Below are 23210 nucleotides of genomic sequence, written 5' to 3'. Positions count from 1 at the left end.
TATATAATCTTATGTTATGACTGTCAAATTAAAAAACTATAACAAACATAAACTTAAACAAAAATTAATTAATTAATTAATTAATTAAAATATGATATTTTAAAGATATTTTATAATAATTTAAATAATTAAATCATATTTATTTAAAAATAATAAAGGCATACATATCATGTTTTTATCTTATAAATTTGTGTGATAATTTATTTTTTATCAAGTGATTGGAGCTCTTTTTCTTCATCAAATTCACCAAAGAACATTGCGAGATACATTAGAAATTAAAAATAGTTGGTGCATGTATACTAATATCTACACTATGACATTTTCTATTCTTATTTTATTTCTTTTTAAATATTTTTGTAATTTATATATAAGCTTATTAGGATTTTTCCCCCGAACTATTACCAATCCAAATCGTGCCCCCCGAACTTTTCAACTTGTTAAAAATTCTCTCTGAATTATTCACGTTACTGAAATGTGGGACTTCCGTCCAATTTCTCTAACAGAATGGTGATGTGGCAGTTTGGTGGCCGATATGGTATTGTCATGTCAATGTCTTGTTTATAATATAAAGAATAAATATGATTTGTGCCCCTAAACTATCACCATTACCAAATTTTTCCTCCCGAATTTTAACATTTTAAAATTAAACAATTTTTTGAATATTTAAAAAATGGAAAAAAAAAACAGTTTTACAAAAAAAAAAATTGATGGTGACAAAAAATTGGCTTGTGTGTTAGGCATGTGTCAGAATGAGCTCAAAGTTGGTTGGGTAGTGACATCGTCGATAGACTGGGCTCATGTGAGTTCCTGACAACATTCAACTTTGGTATCGCCTGTGTCGCCTTAAGTTTTTATTTTGTATGATTTAATTTAATTTAAATGAATTTTTAGTTTAATGCTTTTATATTTTCTTTTTAATATTCAAAATATTGTTTAAATTTTAAATTATAGAATTCAGGGGGCATAATTTGGTAACGGTAAAAGTTTCGGGGGTAAAATCCTATCTATTTTTTAAATTATACACGTGGCAATCCACATCAGTAGTCCAGTGTCGTCATATCACCATTCTGTAAGCGAAATTGGACGGAAGTCCCACATTTCAGTAATGTGAATAATTCAAGGGGAATTTTTAGCAAGCCAAAAAATTTAGGGGGAACGATTTGGTAGTGGTAATAGTTCAAGGGATCCTAATAAGTCTTATATATATATGTCATGTAGTCATAGAAATATATATCTATGTTAATGTTGTGTTTAGATGTCTTATATGTAGAGATTATTGATATAAATATTTATATATATTATAGAACTATAATTCATTTTATTATATATATATATATAAATATATATTTTAAAAACATTAAAACAGTTTTTATCAAGATGATAGATCATGGTTACAATTTTAAAACTAAGCAAACGTGTATTGCATATTGTTTCTACCTAATAATATATATATATATTATTTTAATCAGCCGTATTTTATTTTTTATATGAAAATTTATTTAATATTTTTTTTTTGAAATATAATATATCGAGAAAAGAGATAAGGTAAAAAAATCCTAATAAATATAGAGTGATTTCGTTAACTTTATCACACTGATGAGATGTGGTTTGACTTTACTCTTTATACATACCAAGTTGGTATTGTTCATTAACTCCATAACGGAGCTTTGAGATATGGATTAATCCAGCATCTTAAAAAGATAATATTTATTTATATATATATATATATAAATATCTTGTTAACTTTAGAGATTATTACCTATCTAAAATAATAATATTAGTCCTCGAACTTGTCGAGGGGAAATAATTAATAGAATATTTGAAGAGTGCTAAAAGTTATTCGACAATTACCATGAGTGAGCCCCATATAATATGATACCACCTCATATCATAGTGCATAGTTTATACTATATAGGAGATATCGTCAATGTACAATACTATCTTTTATTCCAAAACATATATAAGCATAGTTATAAGAGTTTTTTTTCTTCATAAATGTACATTTTTAGGACCTCTAACTTTTTTTTCTTCAATTTTACTAACTCAACTTTTCAAAAATATTATTTTTAATTTTTTTTATTTACAAAAATACAATGTCAAAAAACAACTTAAAATTAATGAGACATCAACCCACAACAATTGCAAATCAACTCGACTTGAACACATTGCATTAATCCAAAACCAACAAGAAATCAGCCCTACAACAACTGCAAATTAACTCAACATCAAAGCATTACATCAACTTAAAATAAACTTAAAAAAACCTTGAAATACTTATTAATACATTTTAAAATGTATCACAAGTAAGCTAAAAATATACACCAGAATAACTGAACATAACTCCTAAATCAACTAAAAAATAACTGAAAATCAACTAGATATTTATCCATTGTAATACAGTTTGAAAAATTAACTACAAATTACCTAGACATCAACCTCACAACAATACAATGTTTAAAAATGAACTTAAAACCAATTATAAATATCAACTTCACAACAATACAGTGTTTAAAAAGCAACTATAAAATCAATTAAATGTCAATACATTACATTAATCCAACATAAACTAAAAAACAACAAAAACAAGTGCCATTTAATCAATCACACACATCTATAGACCAAAACAAAAGTGAGTGCATGCATAGGTTCGGGAATGTATATACTACACGTATATTATGAATATATTTACTCTATGTTAATTATAAAAGAGTCAAAATTTTAAACTATTTATATAAGGTGAGGGTGTAACAAATTATTGATTACAACACTAATAATAGGGTCAATTCCATATATTATTTATTCCATATATTATTTCATAATAAGCAAAATTTCTCATGTGAAAAGAAATATTTCATTACAAAAGAATTTGTCATTTAGTTGTGTACATGTGCATATATATATATATATATATTGTAATGGAGTAGTAAACTTAATTTCTAATCTTTTTCATTGTTACTAGAGTTGGTGTTAATAGTAGCAGTTTTGTCTTTTGCTACGACCAATAACAGTTTTTGAGTTGCAAAACAAAGAGGTCGGTCAACCCAATGTAGAATTTTCTTATTTTTCTAACTATGTCACCAACAACAAAATGTATGGTCGAGCTATCTTCAATTGGCTCACTGAAGCTACTTATTTTCTCACAAGAAGTCTTTTGTTCTTTGGCTCAATGGAGTCAGTTCATGAATAATATATATATATATATATATAATTGTTTTAGAATGGTGGATATATAATATTCCTCTGTGTGCCCATCGAATCAACCGAACACACCTAGGGCAGTCACACACCATCGACTATGATGGTGGCGTAAGAACACGTCCAAAAGTATACATCTTCATATATATATATATATTTATAGATATATATCAGTAGAAAGTAATGTAATGTGCAATGCACGTTTGCTTAGTTGCAAAAATACGGGTACTAAATGAGTAAATTTCCTATAATTAGTGTTATATATTTTAAAAGAAAATATTTAATTTAATGTATGGCATAAATATATTACTAAAAACTATTGTTGGAATTCAAACAATAACATTGTTGATAAGTATTTGATAGTTTTGTTTCCGAACGAGTGATTTTGATATTGAACGGTTTTAAAGGGTGCACCTTCGTAAATTAAAAAATAGAAATAAAATTTTCTATAGTTTAATAAAGAATATGATTTTGTCTGAATAAAATAATAAATAAAAAAAATGAAGAAATGAGTTAATTAGTGTTTGTAATTTAGGATGATGATTCATCCTTGTTGCCATCTTGTGCGGCTTCAATTGAGAGAATAGTGAAATGCTTGTATTTGACATTCTTTATTTTTTCTTCATCCGCACACAATTTGATTGTCCATTTTTTTGTTGCTAATTTATTCGCAACACTTTCAATGTATTGAGGAATGTCCTACAAGAACAATTTAGAGTTAATTTATAGAAATTATGGATTTTTTTCATATGTATTATTTTGAAATGTAGTAATATTTATTCTTACCTCTGTAGAATTTTCCATCATATGGACTGCAAAACTACCAAATGTCTCTTCTACTACTTCTCCGAACATTACAACATCGAGCTTTCCAGTATCATCTTCTAGTTGCACATATGCCCTAGCACTTAAAATGTATTTAAATATATTAGTGTTAATGTGAATATTAGTTTTTTAAAATTTATAATTTATTTATAAATTTAAATAAAATCTATTCACTGTGGTGTGGGGGTGCCTCGCTGTTTGCAGTTTGGATTTTCGCAAACAATTATTTCGTCATACTTATGTCGTATTTTTCTATGGCATGTCGCACACGACATGTAATAGTACATTTGGGCAGTATCAATTATATTTATCTTTACTTCTATCCAAAAGTATATTTTCTACATCAATTAAGAATTGTTCTTTTGTTATTAAATTTAAATAAAAAAGTAATATTTACCTCCAGAGGTTGCAAAGCCTTCATCGCATAGGGAATATCACAAATTTTCACGGTTTTTTGAAGTCCAATAGATGATAGAGAGTAGATGGATGTGTCAACGATGTTTCAATGATACTTTTGATTTTCAGAGTATTATTATTCACCCTTTAGAATAAAAAGTGAATAGTAATAAAAGTTAATAAATATAGGAAGATTGTATGAAAATAATATAATTAAATGTAATGTAATTTGAGCAATATGTGTATTTTAATATGAGAGTACTACCATTATTTCAATGCAGTTGCCTCTGGAATTTGAGGATTGATTGTGAAGGTACTTGATGAACGTGATGATAGGGACAATCCTGTGTTCAAATTGAGATTTATATAAGTGAAAGTATATCAAAGATATAAGAATATATAAGTTATGTGTTTCTAAGTACCTCTATATGTTCGAACAACTATTTGTGTTCCCAATATTATTGGGTATTCTTCAATAATTTTTGTTATTGTTTGGCATTCATCTTGGACAAAACGACCCCACATAGTCAATTTTATTGGGTTGAAGCTGACAAATTAGATTGAATAAAAAATGTTAGTGTACATTTTGTAAAGTAATATCAATACTAAATTTAATTGAAAGTATGTTTTTCTTTTTTTACCTTTCATCGATAAGATATATCTCTTGGATTGTTTGTTGTTAAAATTTTGTGGTTATCTCTTTTGTTGATTCAGTCTGGATTGCAACAGCTAAGAAATCTACATATTGAAATAAGAAAATAGTTATTTTGATGATAATCAATTTGTATGAATTAAATTTGAAATACATATTCGTTCAGCTGAGTCTTTGTAAGAGTGCAAGTCTGTAAATGGAACGATGTTATATTTTGGCACCTCTATTTGATTGTCTTGTTCTTCTACATCTTCTATTAGTGTTCTTGAGTTGAGAGTCCAGTCATATTCATATATTCCAATCTTGTACCTTGGGTTGGCGTTTTTGACAAGGGCGTCACTGATATAATAAGAGTGAAACAATTTTAAAGTGTCCTCCCTAGAGTCAATATATGTTCCATAAATTACTGATTGGACTCGATTCCCCTGAACCAAAATTTAAAGAAATAATTGTTAATAATGTATTATATGAGTTTCAAATGATAAATAGAGGTATGCTACATTCATTTAGGAGAGTATTAGTAATTTTCAAACTAATATATATTATTACAAATATGGTACCTGTTGGTCGATTAATATTAGATTTTGGTATTTGACTGCTAAGTTATGACTTGTTCACTTTGGAGATTTGTCTGCCACAATCATCTTGATTTTCCAAGGTTTTGTATTTGGCATGATCTCGTTGATCGAGGTACATATTGTCGGCATTTTTCCCTGTAAAGATAGAAGAATATTACACACATAAATATAATGTATTTGAATTATTAATTTATGAAATAATGGAATAATAGAATAATAGATTGAAAATAGATTAATAAAATTTGTGAATGTTACCTACGTAAACATTAATTTAAACATGATGATGATAATAATTATGTGTATACAATATTTTTGGTGTAGTTTTTGTCAAGTTTATCAGTAGTCACTGGTCGAATTAAAATCCTCACTGTAGACGATGTCTTTGCCCTTGATAAAGCCACATATAATTGACCATGAGAAAATACTGGTTGTGGTAAATAAATCCCAACATAATCCAATGTTTGGCCTTCTGACTTATTTATGGTCATTGCAAAACTTAATCTTATAGGAAATTGAGTTCGCTTAAACGGAAAACCACTACTATCATCCACATTTGGTAAGAACGGTATCCTTGGAATGAAGACTCTTTTTCCCATATGATGTCCAACGACAATTTCAGCATCTATGATATTTCGATCGAAAGCCCAACAAATCAAACGGGTTCCATTGCATAGTCCCTCTGAAGGATTAATGTTTCTTGGGAGCATGATGGGACAATTTTTCTTTAGTAATAATTCATGAGGCGGAAGTCCATTAGGCCTTAATGTGTTTAAGAAATCTTCCATAACTGATTGCTCAATTTTATCTATTGTCTCATCTACACTGTAATATCACTGGGCTTCACCTGGAAATCTTTGTATTAACAATGCATTTATTTCATGGACAAAACTATTCGTTGGTGTTAGTATGGCCCGATTCATCATAGTTGACATATTTCCTGAATATTCTTGAATTTTCTGGAAAATGTCTTGTATTAAGTGATCTAATGAAGTCTTGTCATCATCATAGGGAACAAGCATCCCATTTGGTATTTTTATGATTTCATTTTTTGTGGTGGGTGGCAATCCATTACCTACTGCTAACACATAATTTGAAAACATTGGATCTAAATCTTGCTCACATATTTTCAGTTAGTCAAAACTTAGTCAATGTAGGCCACAAGTAAGAATGAACCAGACTGGAATTAACATGTTCTTGACTAGTTCCTTTACGGACCACAGGTAATACTTGTCGAAAATCTCCCCCGAAAACAACAACCTTTCCACCGAAGGCTATGTCAGAATCATTGATGTCTCAGAGCATTTTTTCTAATGCCTCTATGTGTTGTTTTCTTGTCATCGGTGCCTCATCCCATATTATTAATTTTGCTACATGAAGAAGGTTTGCAAGTGTACTTTGTTTGCTCACACAACATGTGGTTTTTTCGTCAGTATCAAGTGCAAGCTTAAAGCGTGAGTGAGCTGTTTGACCTCTTGGAAGTATAGATGCAGCCACACCTGATGAAGCAGTTGCAAGTGCTACCAAGTTTCTTGATCGTACTGTTGCCAGAAGGGCCCTGTATAGGAATGTTTTCCCTATCCCACCTGGGCCATCTACAAAGAATGCAGCATTTTGGTTTGATAAAACTTTTTCCAACACTACATTATACACTTGTTGTTGCTCGTTATTTATCTTGAAGATGTAATATCTTCTTCTGGAATTTCAACACCCAACTCATCATCGATTTCTCTAGATTGAAATTCATTTCCATCGAAAGAAATGTCTTCATCAAGAAGATGGTAAGAGTTAATATTTTTCCCCATTGATTCAATTGTAGAAGAGATTGACCTTAATACGTGATATCTTGCAGTTGATGTAGAATCTTCTGATGATTTGAAATTAATTGGCATATCTTCCTCAAAACGTTCTCAAAGGTCTCTTGGATTGGTTGGATTACAATATACCAATATTGTTGCGAACAGTCGCCTCAAACTGGATGGCATTTGATATAAAGATGCCTCATGTAAACAGTCTTCTAAACTACTGTCTCTTTGTAACAAACCATGCATTATTACTGCCTCACGAAATGTGGGGACCAAAATGCCCTCTTATGTTCTAAGATCTTCAAAGGACAGCGGTCCCCTTACATGGTTTAGCAATATCTGCATAAAATAATTCTCACCCTCAAATGGATTTGCTGTAACAATACGACCTATGACTGCTTTTGTTTTTCAGGGAGTCCACTCTTTGTGTTGATGGTTCCAAACATAATATTTAGGAATTTGTTTGTACAGTAATTTCTTTGCATTTTCATCTACTCGATTTAATGCAAAGAATTGTGTTAGCATAGTTTTTCTAGAACGGTCTAAATTTAGGATGTTAATTAGATCACTGTTTGCTTGGAAAGTGACTGGGTGTTGATCCTCTAGATGTAAATGCAAACTATACAAACCCGGCGACATCTCATTGATAATAAATCCATATATTCTCCACATTGCTTCTGGGGGAGATCTCCATCGGGCTGACTGGAATTGTTGGATTTCATCAACTTGTTGATTGTTTGTTTCAGAAAACAAGTTGAAAGCGACACGATCATGACCTGTATAAATGTACTTGTAAAGATATTTCATTGCTTTTATTGAAGAACAAATCTCTGCATTAATGTGAGAGTCAAATGTTGCAAGGAGATACGGGTTGTATGGAACAACCCAATGATTGTCTAGATTTTGTCCTCGGACCTTCACAGTCATTCCATTGTTTGAGCGCCTATATATTGGGAAGTAATTGTTTCCAACAGTTGTTGCATATGCATAATTCTTTGGATAATTACTTTTGCATCCACGATTTCCTTTCATGCAAACATTTGATGAATTCAATACTCCACGTGGCCCATGCATCATGTGCTTCACAGCAGCGTTATGGAGGTGGATGTTTGTATTTTTATCATGTATCTCTGCTGATATGATCTCATCAAAAGATTCTGGTGCATGGAGTTTCCACTCATTTTGTAAGATAATTAAAAAGTGGGCATGCGGAAGACCCCTTTTTTGGTGCTCAATAACATAGACATATGCTGATACTTTTCCGAATATTTGCCTTTTGAATAATTGGTCCTTTAATTCTTCTAATTTTGCATGAAAGACTCGAGCAACCAAATTAGGTCGATTTTGACTCTCCTCGTGTGGACTTAGTTCATTTGTAATTTCTGGCCAGTTTGGATTGCATGTCATCGTTAAGAAAATGTCAGGTTTGTCGTAACGTTGAACTAAAGTTATTGTTTCCATATATCTTTTTCTCATGTCTCTTGGACCTCCAATAAAAAGAAGATGGGAGTATAATATGTTTCCCAAAATTAGAAGGATTTGTTTCCCCAAGCGTAATTGTATCAACAATACCTTGATACAACTCTGATCGAATATGTTGTTGCTTGCCTCTAAAATAATCTAGTCTTGAGGTCTCGATCTTCACATACACATCAACTATAAATTGCTGCAATAATCGACCAGAAAGCAGCAAAATTGATTTGACATTTTCTCTTATTTGCAACTTGTAGCAATAATATTCGCGACATGAAACTATTGGGCACTTTCATTGTTGGTTTAATCCTACAAAAGTTGAATGTGAAGGAAATGTTACTAACTTGGATGCATATACTAAATGTATTTTTATAAATTTTTAATACTATAGTCTAACCTCGCTCTTCTGTTGCAAGTAGTTCTTCTGCACTGGCTGATTCTTGAGGATTTATTGATGGGTTTGTTTCATTGTACTTTGATATGCTTCCTCTAATCCTTTGAATCCCTTGATGCCAACCAGTATCAGCAAAAGGAAATAATATCGGATATTGCAGTGGATCATAACACCCAAAGTAATACTGAACTTTATGATTTCCACCATAATGGTTATACACAAGAATGTTACGTCCTCTTGGTTGATCTCCGTCATCATTTTCGACCCATATCGCTGCAACTTGAGAGGATGTAGGGGCATTGAATACACGTTGATCAAGCCCAGCATCTGTTTTTATATGAATGATTTGTTTTTCCAAATCAGGGAAATCTCCAAGTGAACGAAAAAAATGGAATAAGGATTGATGTGAAGAATATTGATGAGCTGGGTTACAATTGATGGCTCCATTCTGTTTGAATCTTAAATTCAATTTTGTAACTCATGCTCTGTGTCGTAAAAATACAATTGGAGATAAGAAGGACGACTATTGGAAGGGAGCAAGTCATTGATATAGTGATAGATTTGTCTTTGGGTTGTGAAAGTATATATTCCTTTATTTCTTCGACAGAGTTCTTTATCAAAATTAACACCAAACAATGTAAACGCAAACTTATTGTTATAAATTCGAATGTATGTTCGGAAATGTGCATATTCACTACTGTTGGATGTAAACAACGCATAAAGCTCATTTGGTACATTATTTGTGGCCAGAGACATTTTTCCATCAGCACAACAAAAGCCAGTTATTTCATCGCAGAATCGCTTTGTTTTACAATGTTTGTAGCTAGACACTAATGGAAGTGAATATGGTTCAGATGACACTACTTTTAGCAATTGTCTAAATCCAGTAGAACGCGTATGCGATTGACCTATTTTTATGAGATTGACGAATTAGAAAACAAAATGAAAATGTCCATATTGTTTTAATGAATGATTTTGAAAAATTAACTAAATTTATATTAATTCCTTACCCCTACAAGGTCTTGATATGTTTGTTTCATAGATTAGATCTTCTCGAACAACATATGGGTCCTATTCATTAAAAAAATTAAAATTTTAAGAAAAAACAAATAGAAGGATGGTTGAATTAGACTACTGAGAAAAATAATTTCAGGAAAATATGTTGGATAAATACATTTATAGATGAATTTGGCTCTGAATGAATTAGCCTGGTGCCATCAAGATTGGGATAAAGAAAGACTTCACGAGATGATCCCTCTTCATTGATGTCAATATGAGTATGAGAATTTCGTTGTCTCTTTGATACTCTTTGAAGATGATTAACATGTTCAATATTGTTCGTATATTGAATATAAATATTTGAATGTTGAGTGATCAATACTGCTTTACGATCATTAACAAATGTGTCCAAATCATCGTTATTTGATGATTCGGTACCATTTATACAAATTGAATTGGTTTTTAATGCTTTTTGTTTAGCATATCTCTCTCTTTGTTTTCTACGAATTTCTTTCTTTTTTTCTTCCGGAAAACCTTTATATGAAATTCTTCTTCTAGGTGGTTTACCATTTTCCATTATGTCAATGAATGTAGTATATGTTTCAACTACAAGATATATTTCTACACGAAAAAAAAATAACAAATATATCATATCATAGTATAGATTAAATAATTAAATGATAAAATATGTTTTCTAATACTAACTTGGTAGCACTCAAAGTGTTGAAGGTGAATAAAGATGAGTGTAATCTTGAAAGTAAAATTATAATAATAAAGTTAAATTTTTAATGTAATTATTTTTTTTATATAAGAATATGTTAATCCACCAAACTATGTAATATATATATAGAAATTAATAACAATAATATTTATATATTTATTAAGATATACAATTTATATATTATTAATATATATCCAATTGTTATCCAAAATAGCTTAATTATTAATATTATATGATGAAAATAATATCTTCCAAAAATTTTCCACTTAGGTTATTTAATTTTAACTAATTTAAATATATATAAATACAACTTTTGTTTATCTAAGTTCAAAATTTTGGGTATAAATTTTTAATTATTAATATTTTGTATAATAAATTTTGGGTAAATTCTAAGATCACATTAATATTAAACTCAAAACTCAAAACCTTACTATTATTATAAACATTTAAACACTACTATTATTAATTAACTAAATTTTCATATTCGAAGCAACTTCAAATTATTTATGTAATAATAAATAATTAATATTTTACTACTAACCTAGTAGTACTGAAAGTGTTAAAGGTGAATAAATATGAGTGTAATCCTCAAAGTAAAGTTATAATAATAATAAAGTTAAAATTTTAATGTAGTTATATTTTTTTTATATAAGAATATATTAATCCACCAAACTATGTTATATATATATGGAAATTAATAAAAATAATATTTATATATTTATTAATATATATAATTTATATATTATGAATATTATTATTAATATATATCCAATTTGTTATCTAAAATAACATAATTATTAATATTATAAGATAATAATAATATCTTCCAAATTTTGTCTACCTAGCTTATTTAGTTTTAATTAATTTAAATATATATAAATTAAAATTTTGTTTACCTACGTTATAAATTTTGGGTATAAATTTTTAGTTATTAATCTTTTGTAGTATAAAATTTGGGTAGATTATAAAAAAATTATACATTATTGGGCCAAACCAAAACTAATTAACTGAAGCCCAATAATCAAACCCTGCCTATCAAACCCTAGTATAAATATATATCTTTCTACCAAAACCTAAACCTATCCTAAGCCGTCTTTGCCCGAGCCCCCACCCCCCCCCCCCCCCCCCCCCTTCCCCCTCTCCTCTGTGTCGTGCCCCCGGCCACAAGAGACAACACCGTTTGACCCCTCTTTTTCTCTCTCGGCAAAGGAACCCACCACCACTCCACAAACTCCACCCACCCACGCCCGTCAGCTCCATTTCCCCTCACCCAAAACAAGTCATTCCACATCGTCATTCCCTCACCATCTCAGAATCACCCATGCCCATCTCGGCCTTCCTCGCTCGACCCCGAAGCCAGGTGACCCGAACCCAGACGCGACCCCAACTTAGGCCTCACCACCGTCTGACCACCATAGCACCATCTCACCTCGCCTGTTCTCACACCAAAACCAGACTAGAGGCTGTGAACATCTCAAATGAACCCACTTCCGAGATTTACGCCTTGGCCTCGCTGACTTTGTAAGTCTTTCTTTAGTTTCAGTTGTTGGCGTAGCGAAAATCTTAGAATTCTCATTTTGGTTGTCAATATATTCCTCTCATTATGGTTTTATTTTTGTTATTTGGTAATCTAAAACTTGTTTTCTACTTGTCTTCCAGAACTAAAGTTAATACGAAAAGCTAATTGTTGACGGTGAAAACTCGTCAACGATGTTAGGTCGGAAAACTCAAAGGTAATATGGAGATAACTGGATATGAACTTAGAATAGATTAAAGGAAAAATGAACATAGATCAACAATGGAGTCAATGTTTGTGCATTACTTAATAACCTGAGTATACAATGAATTTTCCAATTCCCTTGCTGGAGGGGTGAAGGTCTATTTATATTGGGGCTCTAATGGCTCATGATACATCGTGGTCCCAGGGGACCAGATTGTACATAGGTACATTTTCAGGGTTGTGGCACATGTCATAGTGGAGCAGAAGGTGGTGATGTCGGCCTAGTACATAGCCAGAGGTATACAGGTAGTGCCTCCACTCTTTGTACAAATTCGTACCACCACTACTTGTACGATATAGATGTCAGAGTCGCGCCTCTATCCTCCTCATGGTCGTACATTCTGCACCCGTATACGTACAGGTACCTTGTACCTGCTCACATCCTCTGTACTTGAAGGTCCTTCTCCCATCTCCAAAATACATCTTCTCTCATCACCTTCTAATATTTTTATAAGTGTTGGACACACTTACTAGTTCCCCTTCTCTACTTGGGGAGCAAGGGACATATGGCATGTGGTGAGGCAATGAATTCCTCACTATGTGTGGCTCTCCACCATGCCCTGGCGTCCTGACAAAGAGGCCCTTGGACATTTTGCATGCGAGCGAAGTGCCTTCGGCCCATAAGCGGTGTCACTATATTTGAAGCAACATGAAGAGGTGCTATGGCTCCATGTGGTGTCCAGGGGTGCACGAGCCTTCTCGGCAGCCTTCACCTAGCCAGCCTCCAAGACAGTGCATAGCATGACGACGATGCTGGTGATGCGAGGCACCATTCACTTCACGAGACCCTTTGTGCCTCGCTGGGTGCATACGCACGATGGTCCTCGCATAGCGAGGCCCTTGGTGTCTCTGGGGTCTGGAAGGAGCGGCTATGAAGGGCATGTGCGCCCTCGGGCGTTCACGAGGCTAAGGGATGGGTCTCACCATGTGAGATCCTTGGTGCCTCGCTGGGTGCATACGCATGATGGCCCTCGCATAGCCAGGCACTTGGTGCCTCTAGGGTCCGCACAGAGCGGTTATGAAGGGCATGTGCACACTCAGGCATTCATGAGGCTCGGGGATGGGTCTCACCATGCGAGACCCTTAGTGCCTCGCTGGGTGCATACACATGATGGCCCTCGCATAGCGAGGCCCTTGGTGCCTCTAGGGTTCGGACGGAGCGGCTATGAAGGGCATGTGCACACTCAGGCGTTCATGAGGCTCAGGGATGGGTCTCACCATGCAAAACCCTTGGTGCCTCGCTGGGTGCATACGCACGATGGCCCTCGCATAGCGAGGGAGGCCAGGCCTCGCGTAGCAAGGCCCCTCGCGCCTTGGCTCTCATGCAACAGCCATCGCGTCGTGGCACCTCGCACGACTGCCTTCCCATCATTTCCCCTCACGCGGTTGCCCTCGCGCCTCAGCGTGATACCTTAACATGGGCCTCGCATATCGAGGGTGACGTCCCAGGGGACTCGTACGTGGATCCTTAGGCACGCGCATGAGGCTTGTCGAGATGGCTTTGTCTGGATACACTCCCCATACACAAGCCCTTCAAGGATAAAATTTTCTTTAAATATTCTTTGGGAAATTATTCCACACTCACGCGTAGGTACTTGAGGCCTCTAGTACCCCTTAGCCATTTACTTCAATAAGGGACCGGACCTTTTTTCCCTGGTGAATTTTTGGCATCAATACTTGCCCCTCAGTCTACAGGGATGCCTTTAGGCGTTCTTGTAGACTCTTCTCTTTCCTTTTTTTTTTGTGCCATCTCTTTGACATTCATGGTGCAAGTGCTTTTCTCCATTTACAAGATATGGAAAAACATATTTTGTGAGTAGCAATCCTCACGACTCCTTTGAAGCTTAATTAACATCAATCATTCTTCTATATAGACCCCAAGGGTGCAGATGTCGGGTCGCAGGATGAATCTTGAGGCACTTTACCCAAAGAGCCAAAGAAGTGTCGTTCGGATGGGGTTTTCTCTCAGGTGGTGCTCTTAAGCTGTTACCCCGGGTGCTTTACGCATATCTAGCGATTGTTAGATTTCAGAGTGAAGGGTGCCTTTTCCATTCTTTCTTGCAGCCCCTTTATTTTGAAATGGTTCCCTTTGGGACCTCTCTATTGTGTGTGACTTGTGTCTGTTGGTGCACCTTGATTGCTTGTAAGGATATGTTGACCCTTTGAGTTCTCGGTATCCTTTTATATATTTTTGCGCGTGCGTTTTATTTTGTGCGAGAAGCATCCTTCCTGTCATTATGCATAGTACTATTTTTGCAAGTGTCTTCTTCGAGACCCTTTTTGCAAGTGTCTTCTTTGAGACCCTTTTCACAAGCGTCTTCTTCGAGACCCTTTTCACAAGCGTCTTCTTTAAGACCATTTTCACAAGCGTCTTCCTTAAGACCATTTTCGTAAGATTCTTCTTTGAGACCCTTTTTGGGCTAGGTGACCTTGGCTGATTGCGACGGTTTGATGAATCCTACTAGCTTCTTCTTTGAAGCCTTTTTGTAGTCCTCTCCCAATTTTCAACTTGTTCAACGACTCCCCCATCACAACATTTTCCTCTACACGGAATCCTCAGACGTATTGGCAGAGGATGATTGGAGGAAGGTTCGCTTCTCTCAACATATAAGTTCTTATGGACCTCTTCCACACGTATGTACTTTCGAAGAAGTCATCTAAGTTTGGAACCTCTCTCTTGAGCATGTTCCCCCATAACTTGCTTCCCGGACGAACTCCGGCTATAATTTCCATCTTGAGCTCCGCTTTAGTTGAACTTCCCATCTTATTGCTTCCATATTGAACCTATGGACATAGCTCTTCAAACTTTCTTTCTCGCCTTGTTTTAAGTTAGCGAGGCTGGTAATTGGCATAACGTAATCACAGACTGCATGGTGTTGCTGAAGAAATTCATCAGAGAATTGCTGCCATGACTTGATTCTTCCTGGCCTTAACCTATTAAACCACTTGTACGCAACTCCTTTAAGTGTAACGACAAAGCAATGGCACTTTGCTCTATTGTTGATCCCTCTTAACCTCATCAAGTTATTGAAGGAATCTAAATGATACTTTGGGTCCGTACTACCCTCGTACAGAGTCATGCGAGGCTCTTTGAAACTGGTGGGAATTTGCTCAGCTTAGATCTCCCTTGTGAAGGGAGAATCATGGTCAAATTCTTCATCATCTTTGTGCCCCCCAAGTGCAGTGATAATCTTGCCTCGTGGGCTTTGCATTTTGATGTCTAGTTCCCTCCTCTTTTTGGTTGAGGAGTCTTGCGGGTTCTCAGACTTAACCCTTGCTTTGGTTGTGTCTCTCGGGGGAGCTGCGAGGGGTGTGATTTTTACTTCAGACCTTTTCCCATTGAGCTTTTCTCTTAGGCCAGGGGGAACCTCTTTTGAGGTGACTTCGGCCTCGTTCTTACGACCATCGTCGCCCCTCCGCCTTTGCTCCTGGGGGTACTTCGTCGGCCTAGGTCCCTCATGGTACTTTATCTGGGGAGTGTTGCTAGTGGAAATTCAGGTTCTCCCCTCGTCTAGGGGGACAGTGGTTTCCTTTCTTTCACACTCTTTCTCTTTACACTTAGGAAGGGGTGTGCTTGACTTTCCTTGCAGAAGGTTATTTAAAACCTCCTGCATGTGTTTTTAGCGTGGTTTCCAGCCTTTGATTCTTTTTGTGTAACTCGCGAATCTCTTCCTCGTAGAAGCGGGTCCTTGAGCTAGAACTCACCGAGTGTACTCAGGGACTCTTGCCTGGCCTGTGCGTCAATGGACCTGGGTCTTAGTGGCCAGAGCGTGGTGCCACTGGGGGTCGGGGATGTGGGTTCACTGGCAGCTCTGAATGACCTCCGTCGGGTCGGACAGCTGGGGACGATGCTTCCTTCTCCTCCCTTGGGGGAAGAGGTTCCTCCGGCATACCTCCATGCTTAGGCGGAGGAGGGTCTTTCCTGGAATCCCTCAGTTGTTCTCCGTCCAGGTGAACCTCATCATCTTATAGTTGCCGTAAGAATTTTGAATGCATTAACATCTTTCTTTGTTGGAAGTGATGAAAGAACATTGGCTTGATGCTTGTTCTTCCCATAGACAGCACCAAACTGTTGACGGTGAAAACTCGTCAACGATGTTAGGTCAGAAAACTCAAAGGTAAATATGGAGATAACTGGATATGAACTTAGAATAGATTCAAGGAAAAATGAACATAGATCAACAATGGAGTCAATGTTTGTGCATTACTTAATAGCCTGAGTATACAATGAATTTTCCAATGCCCTTGCTGGAGGGGTGAATGTCTATTTATTTTAGGGCTCTAATGGCTCCTGATACATCGTGGTCCCAGGGGACCAGATTGTACATAGGTACATTGTTAGGGTTGTGGCACAGGTCATAGTGGAGTAGAAGGTGGTGGTGTCGGCCTAGTACATAGCCAGAGGTATACAGGTAGTGCCTCCACTCTTTGTACAAATTCGTACCACCACTACTTGTACGATACAGATGTCAGGGTCATGCCTTTGTCCTCCTCATGGTTGTACATTCTGCACCCGTATACGTACAGGTACATTGTCCCTGCTCACGTCCTCTATACTTGAAGGTCCTTCTCCCATCTCCAAAATACATCTTCTCTCATCACCTTCTAATATTTTTCTAAGTGTTGGACACACTTACTAGCTCCCCTTCTCTACTTGGGGAGCAAGGGACATATGGCACGTGGTGAGGCAATGAAGCCCTCACTACGTGTGGCTCTCCTCCATGCACTGGCGTCATGGAAAAAAGGCCCTTGGACATTTTGCATGCGGGTGAAGTGCCTTCGGTCCATAGGCAGTGTCACTATATTTGGAGCAACATGATGAGGTACTGTGACTCTGTGTGGTGTCCAGGGGTGCACGAGCCTTCTCGGCAGCCTTCACCTAGCCAACCTCCAAGATGGTGCATAACGCGAGGCAGATGCTGGTGATGTGAGGCAGGTGGCGCGAGGCGAATACTGGTGATGCGAGGCAGGTGGCATGAGGCACCATTCACTTAGCGAGACCCTTTGTACCTTGCTGGGTGCATAGGCACGATGGCCCTCGCATAGCGAGGCCCTAAGTGTCTCTAGGGTCTGGACGGAGTGGCTATGAACGACATGTGCACACTCGGGCGTTCATGAGGCTCAGGGATGGATCTCACCATGCGAGACCCTTGGTGCCTCGATGGGTGCATACACATGATGGCCCTCGCATAGCGAGGCCCTTGGTGCCTCTAGGGTCCGGACGGAGCGGCTATGAAGGGCATGTGCACACTCGGGAGTTCACGAGGATCGAGGATGGGTCTCACCATGCGATACCCTTGGTGCCTTGTTGGGTGAATACGCATGATGGCCCTCGCATAGTGAGGCTCTTGGTGCCTCTAGGGTCCTGACAGAGTGGCTATGAAGGGCATGTGCACACTCGGGCGTTCACGAGGCTCGAGGATCGGTCTCACCATGCGAGACCCTTGGTGCCTCACTGGGTGCATGCGCACGATGGCCCTCGCATCACGAGGGTGGCTAGGCCTCCCATAGCAAGGCCCCTCGCACCTTGGCCCTCGCGCATTAGCCCTCGCGCCGTGGCCGCTCGCACGACTGCCTTCCCATCATTGACCCTCGCGCGGCTGTCCTCGCGCCTCAGCTTGACTCCTCAACGTGGGGCTCGCATAGCGAGGGTGACGTCCCTGGGGACCCGTACGTGGATCCTTAGGCACGCGCATGAGGCTTGTCGAGGTGGCTTTGTGTGGATACACTCCCCATACACAAGCCCTTCTGAGATAAACTTTTCTTTAAATATTCTTTGGGAAATTATTCCACACTCACAGGTAGGTACATGACGCCTCTAGTACCCCTTAGCCATTTACTTCAATAAGGGACCGGACCTTTTTTCCCTGGTGAATTTTTGGCATTAACACTAATAATATGAAAGCCAAGGAAAATATGAGAAAAGCTAGCTGCCCAGGAAGTGGTAATGAACATTTTTCTTTTTAGCCATTTTTCCAAACCTTATGTTTTGCCCTTGCTTTTTCATAATGGAATAATAATGAAGTTTTACCAAATCTCTATGTGTATTAGATGCAGATACTCTGGATGGCTGCTGTTACTCAATAATTTTGATGTATTAATATGAATTTAACTCTTTTGTTTTTATGTATCAATATAGATTCTGGATTGAAAAAAATGATTCAATGTGATGTTGTAGAGAGAATCACTTGTGATTCTGGGTGGTGGAGAAGAGTCTACAATTTGTCAACTGATGATGGTTTAGGTCTAGTAAATGTTTGAGCATCAGTAGGGAGTCCTTTTGGGGTTGATTGAGTGTTTTATTTGAACTTGATTGTGCAAAAGGTTTCCATAGGCAAAAAAATAGGCTCTGAGTATGATTGAAGGAATTGGTTGTTTGTTTTCTTTAAATTTTGATATTTTTTTCCTTTAACTAAAGCATTAAGACACTTTGGAACTTCTTTTTGTGCAGGTTATGTTGAAGATGAAGAGTAGGCACGTTGTTGGGACCATCACAAATAAGAATGAGAGTAAGTTTTTACAACTTTTGTCTTTCACTAATAATTTTTATGAAGTAGAAATGGAGGTGGGTCTACTTCCATTTGAGGATTTGTGAAAATTCTAAAGTGGATTATTAAATCTTAAAAGGAACAAACTTATATGAAAAAAAGTTGACGTTGCTTATATGAAAAAATGGTTCCTACAATTGATTTTATGATTCGTTGTAGAGGTTTTCTACATAGCCACCAGATTGTTTGTTTCTGATTTATCTTTATTAATGATTTTTATGTGTGGCTGTTACTATATTTATATGTTAAATTTTTTTTTTTTGTATGTTACTATATTTTTTGTGTATAAAGATTATATTAAATATTAATGTGCTACTTTTCATATGGAAGTATAAGTATTAAATAATTTTTGTTTTCTTTTTTAATGGCTACAGGGATTTTTTAATAAAATTATGTTAGATTTTAACAATCCCAAGTTGTAGATCTAAGTATTTTATTTAAGTATTGTTAGCATTATTTGTTTGGGTATTATTATATTGATAGTTAATCTAATCAATCATAAAATCTTATTGATGATTGTAGGTTTTCTTTGTAGTTCTCCTCTCTATCTACTATTTTATTGTTTTACTATTTTATATTTAGTGTTTTGTTATTAGTTTTAACATTTATTAGCATAGCAATAATGGTTTTATTTCTCTATTTACTATTTGACTATGTTACTATTTCACTAATTTCATAAACTAAAAATATCTACAATATTTTTATTCACATAGCATAATATAGTAATTAATAATTGATTTTGTATAGGATTAATAGAGTAAATTATAACTGAATTTGTATAAGATGCTACTTTATGTTTTGATGAAGTTGAATTACTTTTGTGTGTCTATTTACCTTGAGACTTGCGTAGATTGATCACCTGATTTTATAAAAAAAAAATGGTTAGTAAATCTATCATGTATGTACATAAAGAAGAATTTGATACTTAATTTTGTGTGCATAAAGAAGAATTTTGATACTTAATTTATTAATAATTTTTATGTATGGCTGTTATTATATTTATATGTTAAATTATTTTTTTGTATGTTACTATAATTTTTTGTGTATAAAGGTTATATTAATATTAATGTGCTACTTTTCATAGGGAAGTATAAGTTTTAAATATTTTTTTTTTCTTTTTAAATGGGTGCAAGGATATTTTAATAAAATTATGTTAGATTTTAACATTCCCAAGTTGTAGATCTAAGTATTTTATTTAAGCATTGTTAGCATTATTTGTTTGAGTATTATTTTATTGATAGTTAATCTAATCAATCCTAAAATCTTATTGATGATTGTAGGTTTTCTTTGTAGTTCTCCTCTCTATCTACTACTTTATTGTTTTACTATTTTATATTTAGTGTTTGGTTATTAGTTTTAACATTTATTAGCATATCAATAATGGTTTTATTTCTTTATTTACTATTTGACTGTGTTACTATTTCACTAATTTCATAAACTAAAAATATCTACAATACTTTTACTCACATAGCATAATATAGTAATTAATAACTAATTTTGTATAGGATTAATAGAGTAAATTATAATTGAATTTGTATAAGATTCTACCTTGTGTTTTGATGAAGTTGAATTACTTTTGTGTGTCTATTTACCTTGGAACTTGCGTAGATTGACCACCTAATTTTATAAAAAAAAAATGGTTAGTAAATCTATCATGTATATACATAAAGAAGAATTTGATACTTAATTTTGTGTGCATAAAGAAGAATTTTGATACTTAATTTATTAATAAATTTTATGTGTCACTGTTATTATATTTATATGTTAAATTATTTTTTAGTATGTTACTATAATTTTTTGTGTATAAATGTTATATTAAATATTAATGTGCTACTTTTCATAGGGAAGTATAAGTTTTAAATATTTTTTGTTTTCTTTTTTAATGGTAGCAAGGATTTTTTAATAAAATTATGTTAGATTTTAACAATCCCAAGTTGTAGATCTAAGTATTTTATTTAAGCATTGTTAGCATTATTTGTTTGAGTATTATTATATTGATAGTTAATCTAATCAATCCTAAAATCTTATTGAATCTTATTGATGCTTGTAGGTTTTCTTTGTAGTTCTCTCTATCTACTATTTTATTGTTTTACTATTTTATATTTAGTGTTTTATTGTTTTACTATTTTATATTTAGTATTTGGTTATTAGTTTTAACATTTATTAGCATAGAAATTAATAGTTTTATTTCTCTATTTACTATTTGACTGTCTTACTATTTCACTAATTTCATAAACTAAAAATATCTATAATATTATTATTCACATAGCATAATATAGAAATTAATAACTTAATTTGTATAGGATTAATGGAGTAAATCATAACTTAATTTGTATAAGATGTTACCTTGTGTTTTGATGAAGTTGAATTATTTTTGTGTATCTATTTACCTTGAAACTTTCGTAGATTGACCATCTGATTTTATAAAAAAAAATTATTAGTAAATCTATCATGTATGTACATAAAGAAGAATTTGATACTTAATTTGGTGTGGATAAAAAAATAATTTACCTTGATTATGTTTTCTGGTTGAACTCTAAGCCTACAATGTAAACTTGATATTTTTAATGAAAAGACTTCAACAAAATTGATTGAACACGCTATGACTATATAAACTGACGTTTTTTTCAAAAAATAAAACAAAATCAAGTACTAAATTTGTATAGGATTAATAGAGTAAATTATAACTGAATTTGTATAAGAAGATCCTACCTTGTGTTTCGTTGAAGTTGAATTACTTTTGTGTGTCTATTCACCTTAGAACTTTGTGTAGATTGACCACATGATTTTAGAAGAAAAAAAAGGTTAGTTATTCTATAATGTATTTTTATAAAAAAAATTGAGACGTAATTTTTTGAGAAAAAATGGCTAGTAAGTCAGTGATGAATGATTATAAAGAATTTGAGACTTAATTTTGTGTCCATAAGATAAATATAGTAAATCATAACTGAATTTGTATGAGATGCTACCTTGTGTTTTGTTGAGCTTGAATTACTTTTGTGTGACGATTTACCTTGGAAGTTGCGTAGATTGATCAACTAATTTGACAAAAAAATGGTTAGTAAATCTATGAAGAATGTACATAAAGAAGAATTTGATACTTAATATTGTGTGGATAAAAAAATGATTTACTTTTATTATGTTTTCTGATTTAACTCTAAGCCTACAATGTACTCAGAATGGATACTGTTTTGGAGAGAAGATCGATTGATATGTAACTCTTATATAAGAGTACTATTAAAGTAGATATTATTTTAAAAAAATTTAAACTTGATATTTTTATGATAAGATTTCAACAAAATTGATTAAATACGCTATGACTATATAAACTAGCGTTTTTTTTAAATAAAAAAAAAATCAAGTTTCAAATTCCAAATAAAAATATCAAGTTTAAGATTTTTCTTAATTGGTTAATAGATGTTTATTTCGTCAACTAAAATAATCTTGTTAACAGATATTTTATCACGTTAACTAGAAAATAGTGTTAAAATAAATTTAGCATGTTATTCAAAAATATTGCGTACACGTTTATCATATTTTTTTATTTAATTAAAATAAAATCATTAAAGTTAACGTGAATTTACTAAAATCTATTAAAATTACAGAATTTTAAAATAACTCCGTTAAATTAAAAATTTGCCAAAAAAGCGTTAAAAGAAATTTAGCATGTTGATCAAGTCTGTTTCGTTAAAGTTAACGTGAGTTTACTTAATTTAGTTAAAATTAACAGAATTTTAAAAAAATTCCGTTAAAATCAAGAATTATCGTTATCTACACATTTATTATATAGAAAAGATATGTGTTAAAATACTGTAATAATATATATTATACGTAAAAGAGAGAAATA

The 23210-nt window shown here is 34.1% G+C and overlaps 1 protein-coding gene across 6 annotated transcripts; it reads right to left on the bottom strand.

Moving 5' to 3' along the window:
• Positions 1-3431: 3431 nt before the first annotated feature.
• LOC133788390 (uncharacterized) lies at positions 3432-22544 on the bottom strand. 6 transcript variants are annotated; one of them, XR_009873207.1, is made up of 15 exons: positions 22496-22544; positions 22333-22401; positions 22076-22126; positions 21875-21905; positions 21710-21778; positions 20912-20980; positions 20198-20222; positions 5629-5781; positions 5290-5493; positions 5058-5154; positions 4839-4963; positions 4682-4760; positions 4418-4561; positions 3982-4102; positions 3432-3894 (listed from the first exon to the last, which is right to left on the bottom strand). XR_009873207.1 is itself a non-coding variant. In XM_062225860.1 (9 exons), the coding sequence occupies exon 2, from the start codon at positions 8922-8924 to the stop codon at positions 7857-7859; it is 1068 nt and encodes a 355-aa protein (XP_062081844.1). In that variant the 5' UTR covers positions 8925-9230; positions 9319-11065; the 3' UTR covers positions 3432-3894; positions 3982-4102; positions 4418-4561; positions 4682-4760; positions 4839-4963; positions 5058-5154; positions 5290-5493; positions 5629-7856. The 6 variants fall into 6 exon arrangements, 2 of the variants coding, with proteins under 2 accessions (XP_062081844.1, XP_062081843.1); XR_009873208.1 differs by having other exon boundaries at positions 21754-21778; XM_062225860.1 differs by lacking the exons at positions 20198-20222; positions 20912-20980; positions 21710-21778; ... (2 more) ...; positions 22333-22401; positions 22496-22544 and adding an exon at positions 9319-11065 and having other exon boundaries at positions 5629-9230.
• Between the last annotated feature and the right edge of the window lie 666 nt (positions 22545-23210).

The sequence above is a fragment of the Humulus lupulus genome, chromosome 7 (genome assembly GCF_963169125.1).
Source record: "Humulus lupulus chromosome 7, drHumLupu1.1, whole genome shotgun sequence".
NCBI classification, from domain to species: Eukaryota; Viridiplantae; Streptophyta; class Magnoliopsida; order Rosales; family Cannabaceae; genus Humulus; species Humulus lupulus.
This window is presented reverse-complemented; position numbering and strand designations above follow the sequence as displayed.